The sequence below is a fragment of the Bufo bufo genome, chromosome 2 (genome assembly GCF_905171765.1).
Source record: "Bufo bufo chromosome 2, aBufBuf1.1, whole genome shotgun sequence".
Taxonomy (NCBI): domain Eukaryota; kingdom Metazoa; phylum Chordata; class Amphibia; order Anura; family Bufonidae; genus Bufo; species Bufo bufo.
In genome coordinates, this window is record NC_053390.1 from 281,180,704 (window position 1) to 281,196,450 (window position 15,747).

Genomic DNA, 15,747 nt, shown 5'->3' on the forward strand with positions numbered 1-15,747 from the left:
TGGGAAGGTGTTATTAGTGATAGCATTCTCTGTGTAAGTGTGTATACAGAGATATCTGTCAGTCACTGATGGATGTATACAGGGGAGGTGTTATCAGTGATTGGTAGTATTCTCTGTGTAAGTGTGTATACAGAGATAGCTGTCAGTCACTAATAGCTGCATACAGGGGAGGTGTTATCAGTGATTGGTAGTATTCTCTGTGTAAGTGTGTATACATAGATAGCTGTCAGTCACTGATAGTTGTACATGGGGAGGTGTATTCAGTGATTGATAGTATTCTCTGTGTAAGTTTGTATATAGAGATAGCTGTCAGTCACTGATAGCTGTACACACGGGATGTGTTATCAGTGATTGATAGTATTCTCTGTGTAAGTGTGTATACATAGATAGTTGTCAGTCACTGATACATACATGAGGTCGGTGATAGAGTACTGAAAGAGCAGAGATATAAATGTAAAAACTACACGTTTTACTGAATCTTTTCCCATAAAACTATATATCAATCTGCTCAGCTCCTCCTACTCTATACATGCTGCCTGCAGATTGCACTGCATTTCGTGGTAACTGGTCCTCTTTAAAAATCCTGGTCTGTGCAAAGATCTGGCCTGTGTAAAATGGCAGATACTGGACTCAACTGCAAAAAAGACACTGGAGACTTATTAAAGCCTTGGCAGCACTTTTGTGATGTAAAAAAATGTGACAAGTTATGGTGCATGCTATATTTGCACTATAACTTGAGTCTTTTTGTGCTTCCCATCACTTTTCAGATGTGGCAAGAAAATGGGGTGGGGCTTAGTGGAAGGGGCATGTACGACTTAATAAATGTGGTGCATCTTACTCCAGTGGTCTTTTTATGACACTCCAGTCTTAGTAAATCCACCCCATAGTGTCTACAGAACTTCTAAGACTCTGCAATCTGTAAATCTCTGAGGTCTAAGCATAATACCATTTCTTAAAACCACCTACTTTCATCTAATTTCTAGCTATAAATTTTACATGAATCTCTGAAAAATGAAAACCCATTGAGTTAATTATACTAGAAAAACAAGTCAAACGTTTACAATTAAAGTATCAGTTGTGCTTCCTTCAGAAATAAGTCGGCATGTTTCAAACCTGATGGGGCTGGACATGGGGGAGTAGATATCTTAGAGCGTCATATATGTAATCCTTCATAAATTGCTCTGGAACATGGTACAGACCCGAGGGGTGGGGGAAATTTGGGACTTCACGGTTAAAGTCAAACAAAAAGCGCTATGACAGTTCAAAGCCCGTGTTCATGCTGATGGCGTAACGGAGTTTCTCTCGCAGGATAACCTTCTTGCTGTAGTTGGGAAGTTTTAGGAGGTTAAAACAAGTAGAAGAGGTGGGAAGGCGGCCTCCGGGTTCTCTTTTCCTAATCGTAAAGAAGCCACGTAGAACGCTACCCAAGGTGTCCCCGGTATCCTGAAATGAAGATTAAAGCATTTTTTTTGAAAGGTTAAACCATTTTTAGGGCAAAGTTAAGGTGAATATAATAAGGCTCTGTTCACACTGTGGTCATATACTCTGGGAAAATCTCCTGACATATACAATGAACTTATAAACTGTACCGTGAAACAAAAAGATGAAATGTAATGTCATCTGGCAGTTGAGGGCAGACACACTGTTACATTAATTATTGCAATATCCATCCCTAAAAATGGCTACCTGTTAATAAGGGTCTCACCTGATCATCTGACACCTCCACACAGCGAATGGAGAATGGAGGCTTGAGGTAGGCAAAGCCTAAAAGAGGAGGTCGGGAGCAGCTAGTGACAAACTGAAAGAGGAAACAATATAATATCAGAATATTCACATGGTACAACCCTTAAAGGGGTTGGGCCAAATTCATCCCCTATTCTTTAAATAGAGGATTACTAGCTGATCTCTGTGGTTTTGACAGCTGGGGCCGCCACCAATCATAAGAAAGGGGGACCCATTCCCCTGTTTTGATGGAGCGGCAGGTCGTGCATACACTCTGCTGTTCCAGTTATTCTCTATGGGAGTGACGGAGATAGCCGAGTACAATGCTTCCATAGAGAATGAATAGAGCGACTGTGCGCAAGCAAAACCTGCTGCTCCATCAGAACAGGGAAATGGGACCCTCGTTCTTACAATGAGTGGGGGTCCCATTGGCTGGACCCCCAGTGATCAACTAGTTATCCCCTATTTTGTGGATAGGGAATCATTTTAAACTTGGCATTGGCACAACCCATTTAATGACCAGTGTATTTTGGGCCTTCAGAACCAGGCGAATTTTACATTCTTTCATCAAGACATTCCAATAACCATGACTTTATATTTCCATTGACAAAGCTGTACCACTGCTTGTTTTTCTGTGGGGAGAATTGTAGTTTTTATTAATACCATTCCAGGGTATATATAATTTATATTTCATTTCAACTATATAATTTATTTCATTTCAAGTTTCATTTTTGGAAATGATTCACGGGTGTAAATGGGGAAAAAAGAACGACCAAAATTGGCACAATACAATTTATTTTTGTTTGTTTTTTACTAATTAAAAACAAAGTTTAATACAACTTACTAATGTATTGTGATTGTCGATATTGCCTCCTTTGCTGGCTGGATTCATTTTTCCATCACATTATACACTGCTCGTTTCCATGGTTATGACCACCCTGCAATCCAGCAGCAGTGCTTGCTCACTATAGGAAAAAGCGCCGGCCTCTCTGGTGGCTGGGACCGTGGGAGTGCACATAAGCTAGTGCTTTTTCCTACAGTATGCAAGCACGGCCACCATTGGTGGACTGCAGGGTGGTCGTAACCATGGAAACAAGCAGTGTATAATGTGATGAAAAAATGAATCCAGCCAGCAAAGGAAGCAATTAGTAAGTGCATTGTATTAACTTTCTTTACATGATAAATACCACTTACAAAAGTGAGACAACCCCTTGAAGCTTGTTTTTCATTTTTTCTTTGTCCCACTAGGGGCTTAATATCTGTAATCATTAGATTGCAGGTAAAATGTTCAAGAATATTAAGCATGACCTAATAGGCAGATGCCACTGGCAGACCTGGCGACCTTTTTCAGGTCCCTAGCTGCCATGGAACCCAATAAGCACCTTGTAAACATGCCAGACCAAGACATCTAAGGAAGATGTCAGCACAGATTGTACAGACAAGGTTAATACTATGAAAAATGACATTACCTTCAGAAACATGGCTTTTTCCTCCGAGTTGAAATCATTCGCTAAAATATCCCAAAGCCACACAATAACGCGATGACTGCCATGGAAACCTCCATAGTACACAGTGTGCTTTCTGTTAAAAAAAAATATATAAAGTGGATTTTTTTTTCTTTTTTAGCTGAAATTATAATAACTCAGCTTCCTCCATACACAATACTACTGATTTATATCATATATCGATCCCAACAAATACTGTTATTGAAGAGATCCAACTAGTAGAAGTTTTAGGGAACTGCTTACTCTCTGCTCCACAAGGAAGAAATCTGTAGCACCATCTATATAACTCTGTAGTGCCATCTATACCCTCTAGGTTAGTGATGGTGAACCTTTTAGAGACCGAGTGCACAAAACTGCAACCAAATACCCACTTATTTATCGCAAAGTGCCAACACGGCAATTTAACCTAAATACCAATATAATATATCTTTCATGTCCTTTATCATTTATCTATAATAGATTAATAGCCTACATTTAATGCGCTGCCTGTGCTGTTCAAAGTGTGTCCTGGGGATGATGAATGGCAGGAAAAGTCTAAGACATATTGCTACGCCATAGACTTTTTCCAGGGCGTGGGTGCCCACATAGAGGGCTCTGAGTGCCGCCTTTGGCACCCATGCCATAGGTTCGCCATCACTGCTCTAGGTGAACATCCAATGATTTTGAGAACCTTGAAACATCACTGACACATCCAAACTAGAGACATTGAAGCAGGTTTACTAATCCTGTTTAAGGCCTCATGCACACGGCCGTTGCCCGGCCATGGCCGTATTGCGGCCCGCAAACACTTGAATGGGTCCGCAATCCGAAGCTGCGGTGCGGAACGGAGGCACGGAACCCCATGGAAGCACTACGGAGTGCTTCCGTGGTGTTTCTGTCCGTGCCTCCACACCACAAAAAATAGAACATGTTCTATTTTTTGCGGTGCGTACGGATCACGGACCCATTCAAGCTGAATGGGTCTTGATCCATCCCGGCCGCCGCACGGACGTTGCCCTTGCAATAGGGAAGTTGCCTGGGGAACCAGAACCGATCATCGGGGAGCAGGTAAGGAGGCTTCCCTCCACAAGTCTAGCGTGGAGGAGAGGGCTGCTGAAAATTGTTTCAAAGCTGAACAAGGCCTTTAAGTCCATTTGTAAAGCGTTATCCTGACTGTACATGATATGTTAAATTGGTTTTCCCACCTGCATTTAGACAAACATCTGTATACTTAATTTGGTATCACACTGCAGTAAGAGACCAGCATATTATGGATACGCTGAAGACAAGCATCAAGTCTACAGTGCAACATAAGAGAAACCTCTCTAAAATAAATCCAAGTGTAACATTTGGCAGAAAATATAGAGTATCTCATTTCATTATTGAACTCACTTGAGGTCATCCAAGTCAATCTCCGCATTATCCCCTGATATAAGACGCTGCAACTCGGGTGCTGAGAACATACGTATCCACTCAGGCCGGATGATAGAGCGGAAACCGCTGATGAGAGCAGCTGCCTGGTTCTTAATCTGTGTGTGCATGCGGAAGTGAGCCATAAGGTGGATGTAACTGATCCTAAAGAACAGAAAGGGAAACAGTCTGTGCAAGAGAACACACCGCATAAATGAAGAGGTAACTATATATATATGTAAAATAAAGAAATAGGAAATGTAAGCTAAAATACTACTACTACCGTACTTCATATAAAACCAGCAGGATAACCATTATTACCTTATATTATCCACTGTTATTGCTGTTTCTACACTTAAATTGTTATTCTAGCTTTAAAGGGAACCTGTCACCATGTTCTGACATATATAAAACCGAATGTAGCTAATGCTTGATTACCCTGATAGTTCCCAGCGATCGATCCATAATCTTCTCAGGACTAACCTGTCCTATTTTATTGCCCTATAACGCTTTCCCGCTGTTAGGCTCATTTGCATACATAATTCTCACACCATCATAGCATATTTCCCTCCCCCTAAACTTTGATTGACAGCCAATTTCTGCCCTCACTGCTGGTAATCTCGTCCAAAATCGCGCACTTGCCCTTTCTTTGTTAGACCAGTCAGATAGTTTAGTGTATGTCCCCTCCCCCTCACGCCACTAGGTGCTGGAATGTTCCGCCCAAAATAAATATTGCGCATGCGCGAGATTTTATCTATAGGGGCGTTTCTTAGGCGGAGCTGAGGTGCTTGACTCTGAGAAAATATGACTCTTCTCCGGTCAAACATGTAAGATATGACTCTGTTCTGTCAATTAGCATAAAAGGCGGGAAAGCTTTATAGGGCGAGAAAATAAGACGATCGATCGCTGGGAACTATCAGGGTAATCAAGCATTAAGGTACATTTGGTTTTATATGTCAGAACATGGTAACAGGTTCCCTTTAAGATATTGATGATCTATCCTCCAGATAAGGTCATCAATGTCGGATATAGCTGTTTGCAGCCAGCCCCAGAAACTAAGCAGAGGATGGGAGCTGAGCTGCAATACACCTGCACGACCATTACATTGTGGACAGAGTCTTCTGCTTCCAGGTGGTTAGTGGAGGTGCCGGGTGCTGGACCCTACCCAATCTGATCACCTATGCCCATACACTTTAGACAATCTGGTAAAAGTGGAGTACCGCACACCGTTGTTGCTGGTGCCAGCAAGGACTTGTTAGTCGTAATCCAATAATAGAAAATTGCAGCACACAGCTTTCTTTATCTCCAGTTAAATGACGTTTTATTGGTATTCCATCATATGGTAATCAAGATCCAGTGCAATTACAGGATATATAGGGTAGTCATGTACATTAAATATGGCAACCGGACGTTTCGGCCCGTCAAGGCCTTCTTCAGCGGTCTATGATCTGGGTATGACTTCCTGTCGAGGGTGGCACTGGATTATATAACTTTGTCTATAACACAATCTGGCACAACTGAAAACGGATCCATCCTCTATTGACTTTCAATGGTGTTCAAGACGGATCCGTCTTGGCTATGTTAAAGAGAATACAAACGGATCCATTCTGAACGGATGCAGACGTTTGTATTAGCTGAACGGATCCGTCTGTGCAGATCCATGACAGATCCGCACCAAAAGCGAGTGTGAAAGAAGCTTAACCGTCCTGGATGCCATAGCTCCGATCGGAAGCTGCCACAGTGATACATGATGGGGTTAATGTGAGGCACAGGTCCAACTGTTCCTAGTGATAAAACCCCCATGTGCTTCATCATAACTCTATTAAGTATTTATATCCTTGCATAATGGGCAACATGGGGTTAATGCATGAGCTACATGAACAGTCACTTGCTAGTGGCACAGTCTTATGAATTTTGACTTCCAATCCATGTGCCCTGCATTCTGTAACTCACATTAACCCCATGTTGCCCATTATGTGAGATGGTACTTTGGGGGTCACTAACTATTAATGTGAGGCACATGGGGTCCAGTCCAAAAGCAAGTGCCCTGCCTAACATTAAAAATAAGTGATCCACATCATGTTTAAAACATGGCAGTGGCAAGATTGGGATTAATGAGTCATATTAACCCCAATCTGACTGGCTGCCTGGCAGGCTAATCACTCTTGCACTGTGTGGGGGTGGGGTACCTGCTATGTTGGCTGTTCAGTGCAAATTGGGGCTGGGGCCCGGGCTGACGCTGAGGAGGACAGGATACTCAGGAGGAGGAGGAGGCTGCTGCTGCTAGCTAGCTCAGACCGTGCAGCAGTTTAGTCCCTCCTCCTGCTTTAATTAGCCGCACATTTAGGGCTGAAAGGCGGCCTCCAGCAGGCGGCCTCCGGACACTCCACAGTACGTCCATGGTCTCGCGCTGCTCTGACCTCCTGACGTACGCACGCCGTGACCTGACGCACTGTGTGACGTCAGGAGCAGAGCAGCACAGAACGATGGAGTGTCGGCAGCGCCCCTGCTGGAAAGGTAAGTTGGTGAAACCGAGGGGGTGGGGGCGCAACTAAAGCCGGGCGCCTGGAGTGCACAGCGTCATAGTAACCAATGACACTGTGCAATCCGGGTGTCAGGAGCAGCATGGGGGCAGAGCTGATGGCACAATGGGGGGCAGAGCTGATGGCACAATGGGGGGCAGAGCTGATGGCACAAGGGGGGGCAGAGCTGATGGCACAAGGGGGGGGCAGAGCTGATGGCACAAGGGGGGGGGGGGCAGAGCTGATGGCACAAGGGGGGGGCAGAGCTGATGGCACAAGGGGGGGGGCAGAGCTGATGGCACAAGGGGGGGCAGAGCTGATGGCACAAGGGGGGGCAGAGCTGATGGCACAAGGGGGCAGAGCTGATGGCACAAGGGGGCAGAGCTGATGGCACTGGGTGGGGAGAGCTGATGGCACTGGGGGAACTGATGCACTTGGGCTGATCGCACAGTGGGGAACAAAGGGCGTTGGGGACTAATGGAAGGGGGTCTGAGTTTTTATAAAGGAAAACAGTCTATTAATTATTTTTTTCTTATTAGATTACTCGATTAATTGTAAAAAATAATCGATAGAATACTCGATTACTAAAATAATCGTTTACTGCAGCCCTACGCACATTCATTGGTGGCAGTGGTGCGGGCAGCTTCAGAGCCCGCTCTTTTCATTGGTTTCAGCGGCGGCTGCGTCATAAGAGGAAGGGACCAGCTCCCTCCATCTTCACTGTCTGGCCGGAGAGAACATAGCGCACGCTATGATACTAGGCTGAGCAGCAGCACAGCCTGGTATCATAATAACGCAAATCCCAGTACCGAATTGATACTGGCACAAAAATATTGATTGGGTATCAAAATTTCAACCCGATGCAACTCTATGCCATTGTTAATCCCCATACTATACTTGCCAGCGGCAGATCACATGATCTGCCGCCAGCAAGCAAGAGTTGCCCAATGAATGAGCATTTGCTCATTCATCGGCAGCAGTATTACACTGCAACATGATCGCTAACGAGCATTGTGAACGCACGTTAGCGATTATTGGCTGAAATATCAGCTAGTGATATACAGCCATTAGTGTCCACCTCCTATTTGCAGCATCTATACCTACAGTCCTGTGTCTCCCAATGAACTCAGCAAGAAAGAGATTTTACAGGGGAGAACCACAGAAAGTCTCCCTTTCTCAGTTTCACACACTAGGTTCCAGGGGACCAAGAAATTCCTCTAAGAGGTTTTAGATTTGTAAATAGCTTGAGAACAACTGGCATGTCTTTCATGTAGTGTTCCCCCCCAAGAAGTACTTAGACTTACTTGTTTTCATTATTAACAGTGATAGATTTCCCTCCGGGGACCAGCTCATGACAGACCAGCTAATAAAAGAAATGCAAAATTAAAAGTGGTTATTAAATTCAGAATAAAACACGTTTATGGCTCATGCACGCGGAAGATTGTTGCGCAAGAATACCATACTGTATGTAGAATCGGTTCCATATTATAAAGCTGTAGACACTGCGTGCTACATGTAAGATGCCTCCTTTTGAGGTATTCTCTGCTAGAAGCCACATGTGAATCTGACATAAAACTACTAGGTACTCATGTATGCAGGAGATGAAGCCCCCTGTCACTGCATAGTAATAGGGAGAATGCTGTCAATCAGCCTCTGAAGGGAAGGGGGTTAGGCTCATGACTACATTAGACACCTGCCTTATAGGAGGGCTGCAGCTATTGCACTGGAACTTTAACAAAATTACAGCATATTCAATGATAATGGTTATGCATCAGCTAAACGCTGTCCCCTGATGAACCCTTTGGCTATCTCCTTTTGGGGAAACGCGTCAGGAGGATTGTTTATTCAACAGGGACACCTAGGGAGTTTGAAAGTTTAGCCACCGAGAAGTGGGGTCGCCCCTTTCGGGGCGGGTGCTCTGCTTTTAGGCAGGGATAACCCAGGGAGAGAACATCTTCCCCACCCCATTTTCTCGGCTGCAGGCCCACAGACAACCTGGTGATGTGTAACCGTGAGTCTCTCAACATCCTGAGACCATCTGTATGCGAGTAACCGTGAGTTTTTACCGGCCAACTGCGGGTTATTTATTGCATCTCTTTAGGGTCTATCATACATGTAGATGATAGGCTGGTTACTTTTCTCTGCTGATACCGTATTATTTTATACTGCGCTGATGCTGTATCTTCAGTCATGATACTTACCTGTAATAAACATAAGTTTGGGGTTTTGTTATTATTTTATCTGCATATAAATAAAAGGTCATTTTTAGGTTTTTTTTGTTCAGTGATAGCACATTCAATGATAAGCTGAACTCATCATGCCTTGCACTTACGTCACCACCACAGGAAGCTTACTGAATACTATGCTTTTAGTGAGTTCAATGTATAAACAGTATACAGTAGGCTCCCCCTAGTGGTGGCTGCACTATTATTTAGACTGCATGGACATTCACTTTAAGGCCTTAAAGAGGACCTTTCACCGATCCTGACATTGTGAACTAAGTATCATGACATATACAGCGGCGCCCAGGGATCCCACTGCACTTCTTATTATCCCTGGGCGCCGCTCCGTTCTTCCCTTATGTCCTCCGGTATGTTCGGGGACTTGGTTATAGTAGGTGGAGTCTGCCCTTGTTCTGCTGGGCGTCTCCTTTTCCTAGGCTGTAGCGCTGGCCAATCGCAGCGCAGAGCTCACAGCCTGGGAGCTCTGCGATGCGATTGGCCAGCGCTACAGCCTAGGAGGAGGAGACGCCCCTAAGTCTCCGCCTACTATAACCAAGTCCCCGAACATACCGGAGGACATAACGGGAGAACGGAGCGGCGCCCAGGGATAATAGTAAGTGCAGTGAGATCCCTGGGCGCCGCTGTATATGTCATGATACTTAGTTCACAATGTCAGGATCAGTAAAAGGTCCTCTTTAAAATACTTCTGTATATTAGGGACAAAGTATGATATAGTTGTGCCAATGCTATCCTGTGTAACACCCCTAAAAAATAAAACTGTAAAACCACACAATAAATGATAAACAGCAAACTTTGGCAACCGGTTTGGCAAACCAAAGACAAAATCATGTACCTGACCCATCACGTCTTCATCATAAGAAAGTGTGAGGCCCAGATCACTAATATCTCCATCATATCGCTGTAGAATACAAAGATACAATTTTATGCTTAGAATTAATAAAGGAAGCTGAAATATAGCATAATGTGACCTACATATCTATAGTTCAAAACTAGTATTATTCACCGCCTTTGCTTGATTCATGTACAAATAATACATTTCAAAAAGGTCTGTAGCCATATTGGACTAAATTACTATAGCCAACTGCCCACAGATTCAATACCAGACACTGGGGCAGCTTTTAGAAATGTCTGAACCTTGTTCTGCAATTTTTTTACTTCCCAGTTTGGGATTTGTCGGCCATAAGATCTTTTACAGCAGGAGGGGGAGATTTATTAAAACTGTTTCAAAAGGAAAACTGGCTTTGTTGCCCACAGCAACCAATCAGCTTGATCCTTCCATTTTCCAAAGGACTTCTGAGAAATGAAATCGGATTGGTTGCTATGGGCAACTAAGTCAGTTTTCCTTTGCATCAGTTTTGACAAATATCCCCCATAGTGCGTTTGTGATACAAGTAGTCATGCAACTCTGACCTTAATGGATGTAAGATTCTTGTAGAACTCGGAATCCAAAGAAGGAAGCTCATCCACAGAGCTGTAGAAGATGCTGTGATGGTGCCCTAATAGTTGGCTAAGGAAAAACGAAGCAAAGGGAACATCCACCACAATACCCTAAAAGAGAAAGACATGCCATTGAAATTCTAACTCATCAGTGCACGAAGTGGAAAGTCAAGACCAGATTTTACCTCGTACACTGCCTTTCCAAGCATTTTCCCTACAAACTCAAACAACTGGAGGTAGTTCTCGTGGATGTAAGATGTAGGAGATGGGTATAATCGATCTCCAGAGCTTGTAGTCTGCAGGAATCAAGAAAAGCACGTTATATAGGAAGCACGGAGGCGAAGGAAACGGACTATGGTCCTACTAGTACCTTGAAAAGATTTAGAGCAGGATCAAATACTTTCTTTATGATTTCCTCTAAGAATTCCTTAAAAACGCCATCCTGGTCTATTCCAGCCTCATCTACTCCTAAGTCATTGACAAACTTGACTCTAATGACTCCTTTCATGGCATTCTGGGAGAGCTGCCTCAGCTGATCGTAACCATCCTGTAAAGGAAACACAAAAGGAATGAACAGTCTAACAAATCATTTTTCTCACTCATGTCATTGGGGGACGCAGAAGACTATGGGTATAGCTGCTACCACTAGGAGGCGACACTAAGTGAGAAAAAGTGTTAGCTCCTCCTGCCAGCTATACCCGTCCTGCAGACACTGAGCTAATAAGTTGTAGCTTAGTGTCTGTAAGACATTATTATTAATTATTATTTTTTCTTCATCTTTTTTATATGAATACAGGCGCTTCAAAGCTCCTGTTACCCCACACTCGAGTACACAGACCAGCGGATCACCAAGCCTGCTGCTCGCTCTCTGCCTCTAGAAGGAAAGGTAGATCATAAATCTCCTGTTACCCACCAGTGATCGTGTCAACTCGTGTGCATGCCCCTGGTCCACCGTAGCTTCCCTCCCCAAGGGAGAGCACACTGAAGGAGATGACCTGGCTGGATCTGGGGCGGAAGATAAGTATTTTTCTGCCCCAGCCATGTGCTCTGCAGGGGTTTTCTCCCTTAACATTCAGGCTGGTCCCCTCCCTGCCCAGGAAAGACTTCTCTTGATGGGTGGGTGGGGTGGGCATTCCCTGCCAGCCTTTCCAGTTGCTTTCCCTGCCAGCCTTTCCAGTGGCTTCCGGGCCTATGATCGAGCGGACCTGGAGCAGACACATACTTTAGCCACAGGCTCGAGCCTAGCGCTGTGGAGCTCAAACAGCTCCTGCTATTCAATACCTCTCTATCCCCCAAATCCAACTGGCCGGCCAGGGAACTTTTTTCTGTTCACCCCCCTACACACACACACAACCGCATTCCTTTTCAGCACTGGGAGCATACGTATCGCAGCTGCCCAGGTCTGATTCGTGGTACGAGCAACCGGGGCAGCCACGTATTGCAGTCCCCGGCTTCGAGCCTGTTTCGGACAAACAGGTGGAGGACTTCAGCCATTGCTTGCTGATGGACTTGGCAAGAGTTTATTGCTCCTATAGCTTGAGTAATTCGCACTGTCGCTTGCTGGATATATACCAGGCAACTGCATTTCTTCCTTCTCAAGCGTTTCTGTCTGAAATAAGTAGCATGCTACTTATTTCTGCAATAGTTTTTTTTCTTCAGCGCACGGGGGTTACAAAACTCTGTGTACATTATTGGGACCAAGATTGTCACCAGATACGACACAAATTGTGCCACAGAATTTGTGCTGAAATCGGTGTCAAGTCCAACATGTGTAAATGGGGCTTTAAAGGGAACCTGCCACCAGGAAAATGTGAATTAATCTGCCCGCAGTATAAGAGGAGGGATCTGAGCAGGTTGATATATAGTTTTATAGGAAAAGATTCAGTATAAAATGTATTTCATTTAAATTCCTGCTCATTCTGGGCTCTAAAGTCAAGGAGTTGGTCCTATCAGTGATTGACAGCTATCTCTGTATACACAGTCATAGAGGGAAGGCTGTCAATCACTGATAGGACCGTCTGCTTGTCTTCAGTCAGTGACTGACAGCTATATCTGTATACAGTCATAGAGGGAAGGCTGTCACTCACTGATAGGACCGTCTGCTTGTCTTCAGTCAGTGACTGACCGCTATATCTGTATACACAGTCATAGAGGGAAGGCTGTCAATCACTGATAGGACCGCCTGCTTGTCTTAAGTCAGTGACTGACAGCTATATATGTATACACAGTCATAGAGGGAAGGCTGTCAGTCACTGATAGGACCATCTGCTTGTCTTCAGTCAGTGACTGACAGCTATATCTGTATACAGTCATAGAGGGAAGGCTGTCACTCACTGATAGGACCGTCTGCTTGTCTTCAGTCAGTGACTGACAGCTATATATGTATACACAGTCATAGAGGGAAGGCTGTCACTGATAGGACCGCCTGCTTGTCTTCAGTCAGTGACTGACAGCTATATCTGTATACACAGTCATAGAGGGAAGGCTGTCAATCACTGATAGGACCGTCTGCTTGTCTTCAGTCAGTGACTGACAGCTATATCTGTATACACAGTCATAGAGGGAAGGCTGTCAGTCACTGATAGGACCGCCTGCTTGTCTTCAGTCAGTGACTGACAGCTATATCTGTATACACAGTCATAGAGGGAAGGCTGTCAGTCACTGATAGGACCGTCTGCTTGTCTTCAGTCAGTGACTGACAGCTATCTCTGTATACACAGTCATAGAGGGAAGGCAGTCACTGATAGGACCGCCTGCTTGTCTTCAGTCAGTGACTGACAGCTATATCTGTATACACAGTAATAGAGGAAAGGCTGTCAGTCACTGATAGGACCGCCTGCTTGTCTTCAGTCAGTGACTGACAGCTATATCTGTATACACAGTCATAGAGGGCAGGCTGTCAATCACTGATAGGACCGCCTGCTTGTCTTCAGTCAGTGACTGACAGCTATATCTGTATACACAGTCATAGAGGGCAGGCTGTCAATCACTGATAGGACCGCCTGCTTGTCTTCAGTCAGTGACTGACAGCTATATCTGTATACACAGTCATAGAGGGGAGGCTGTCACTCACTGATAGGACCGCCTGCTTGTCTTCAGTCAGTGACTGACCGCTATATCTGTATACACAGTCATAGAGGGAAGGCTGTCAGTCACTGATAGGACCGCCTGCTTGTCTTCAGTCAGTGACTGACAGCTATATCTGTATACACAGTCATAGAGGGAAGGCTGTCAATCACTGATAGGACCGTCTGCTTGACTTCAGTCAGTGACTGACAGCTATCTCTGTATACACAGTCATAGAGGGAAGGCTGTCAGTCACTGATAGGACCGTCTGCTTGTCTTCAGTCAGTGACTGACAGCTATATCTGTATACACAGTCATAGAGGGAAGGCTGTCAGTCACTGATAGGACCGTCTCCTGGACTTCAAAGCCCAGAAGGAGCATGAATTTAAATGAATACAATATACTGAACATTTTCCCATATAAATATATATTAATCTGCTCAGCTCCTCCTGCACCACAACATGCTGCCTTCAGCCTAGACACAATGTTTAACTTGACAGATACCACCCCTGAATTACAAACAACCGTGACATTTTGGGGACTTTTCACTAAGGGAGAAGACTGGATGGGACAGACTTTTTCTAAGTAGCTTAGCTCCTTTTTACTACATATGTCATTTAAGAAAAGGCGTCTACAGTAAAGTACCTCGAGCATTCGTGATCTTCGTATAGTGATGTGTGTTACGTGAGGTGAGGCAATGTTTGTCTCCACCAAACCCAGTTTCTCCTTTTCCTTGGTGACTATATTTCGGAACAAAAGGACTCTCTGCAGGACATAAAGATAAGATTGCAATATTTCATAACATTTCAGAAACTAAGCATTAAAATACATTAGACATGTGAAACGCATTGATAACAGACTGTGAAATCAGCCAAGATTTAATCTAAGGTCATCAACATCAGATCAATTTCAGACAGGAGGAGGTCTGACTCCCGGCACCTCAGCACTCGCATGTGCACCACCGAACTGATATTGATGCTCTTCATGTCCCAACTACAGCATGATCTCAAATGTCCATTCTCTCGATGGAGCTTGTAGCATATTTTCGTGTACACCACCCACTGACCAGAATGGGTTCAGGTGACATACACTGCTGGAAAATGAGAAAAGAACACCTGGAAAATCTAATGTGATTGAAAGCAGAGTGACAAAGTATAAACGGAAAGTAGTTTGGTCAATGATCATACAAACAAGGTGGTGCGCCCCCTTTATTTTGGGTTCTGCAGCAGGGTATTTGAGCAGGGTCACAGTAATACTGGGTGGCATCTCTCCTTGCTGTGATACAGGCTGCCCCTCTGACATGGCAATGGTCATACAGATACTGGATGTCCTCCAGTGGGATGTCACTACAAGCTCTTTCCTCTTGGACCCGTAGTTCGGCCAAGGTTATTGTTGGCTGCTGTGCATGGGGGAGAAATCTGGTGATGGAGCTGGATGGGGAGCTGCTGGATGCCCTGAGCACATTGTATAGCGTGGGCAATGTGCGGGTGGACATTATCTTGTCGGAACTTAATGTATCCTGAGTTCCACAAAGCCCCGGACATACCAAAGGCTGGCCTATGTTCCCTCCACGAATACCAGACAGGAACAGCCATGGATGCTAATAGCACCTCATACAATGATACCTAGTGTTGGGCCCGTGTGTCTCTATGCACACTATGCATGATGGCAGTAGGTGCTCTCCATACCTCCTGAGGCAGTTATCATTAGTACCAAGGGAAAATCTGCTATCATCATTGAACACTGTTTGGCTATTGCTGGCCAGATCAATGCAATAAACAGATGTGTCACATTTAAAGGGTTATTCCAGGACTCTGATATTGATGACCTGTCCTTAGGAGAGAAATCAACAGAAGGTAACAG

General features: G+C 44.6%; 1 protein-coding gene across 2 annotated transcripts in view; it reads right to left on the minus strand.

Moving 5' to 3' along the window:
- Positions 1 to 353: 353 nt before the first annotated feature.
- The window catches only part of UBE3B (ubiquitin protein ligase E3B), a 42,506-nt gene continuing 27,112 nt past the window's right edge, over positions 354 to 15,747 (minus strand). For both annotated transcript variants that reach the window (XM_040416592.1, XM_040416593.1), the window contains exons 19-28: positions 14,530 to 14,649; positions 11,189 to 11,365; positions 11,004 to 11,114; positions 10,792 to 10,929; positions 10,214 to 10,279; positions 8,443 to 8,501; positions 4,599 to 4,781; positions 3,192 to 3,303; positions 1,706 to 1,798; positions 354 to 1,443 (exon numbers count right to left, since the gene is read on the minus strand). In XM_040416592.1, the coding sequence (XP_040272526.1) occupies positions 1,252 to 1,443; positions 1,706 to 1,798; positions 3,192 to 3,303; positions 4,599 to 4,781; positions 8,443 to 8,501; positions 10,214 to 10,279; positions 10,792 to 10,929; positions 11,004 to 11,114; positions 11,189 to 11,365; positions 14,530 to 14,649 (1,251 nt within the window). In that variant the 3' untranslated portion in view covers positions 354 to 1,251. The remainder of the gene's footprint in view (positions 1,444 to 1,705; positions 1,799 to 3,191; positions 3,304 to 4,598; positions 4,782 to 8,442; positions 8,502 to 10,213; positions 10,280 to 10,791; positions 10,930 to 11,003; positions 11,115 to 11,188; positions 11,366 to 14,529; positions 14,650 to 15,747) is intronic.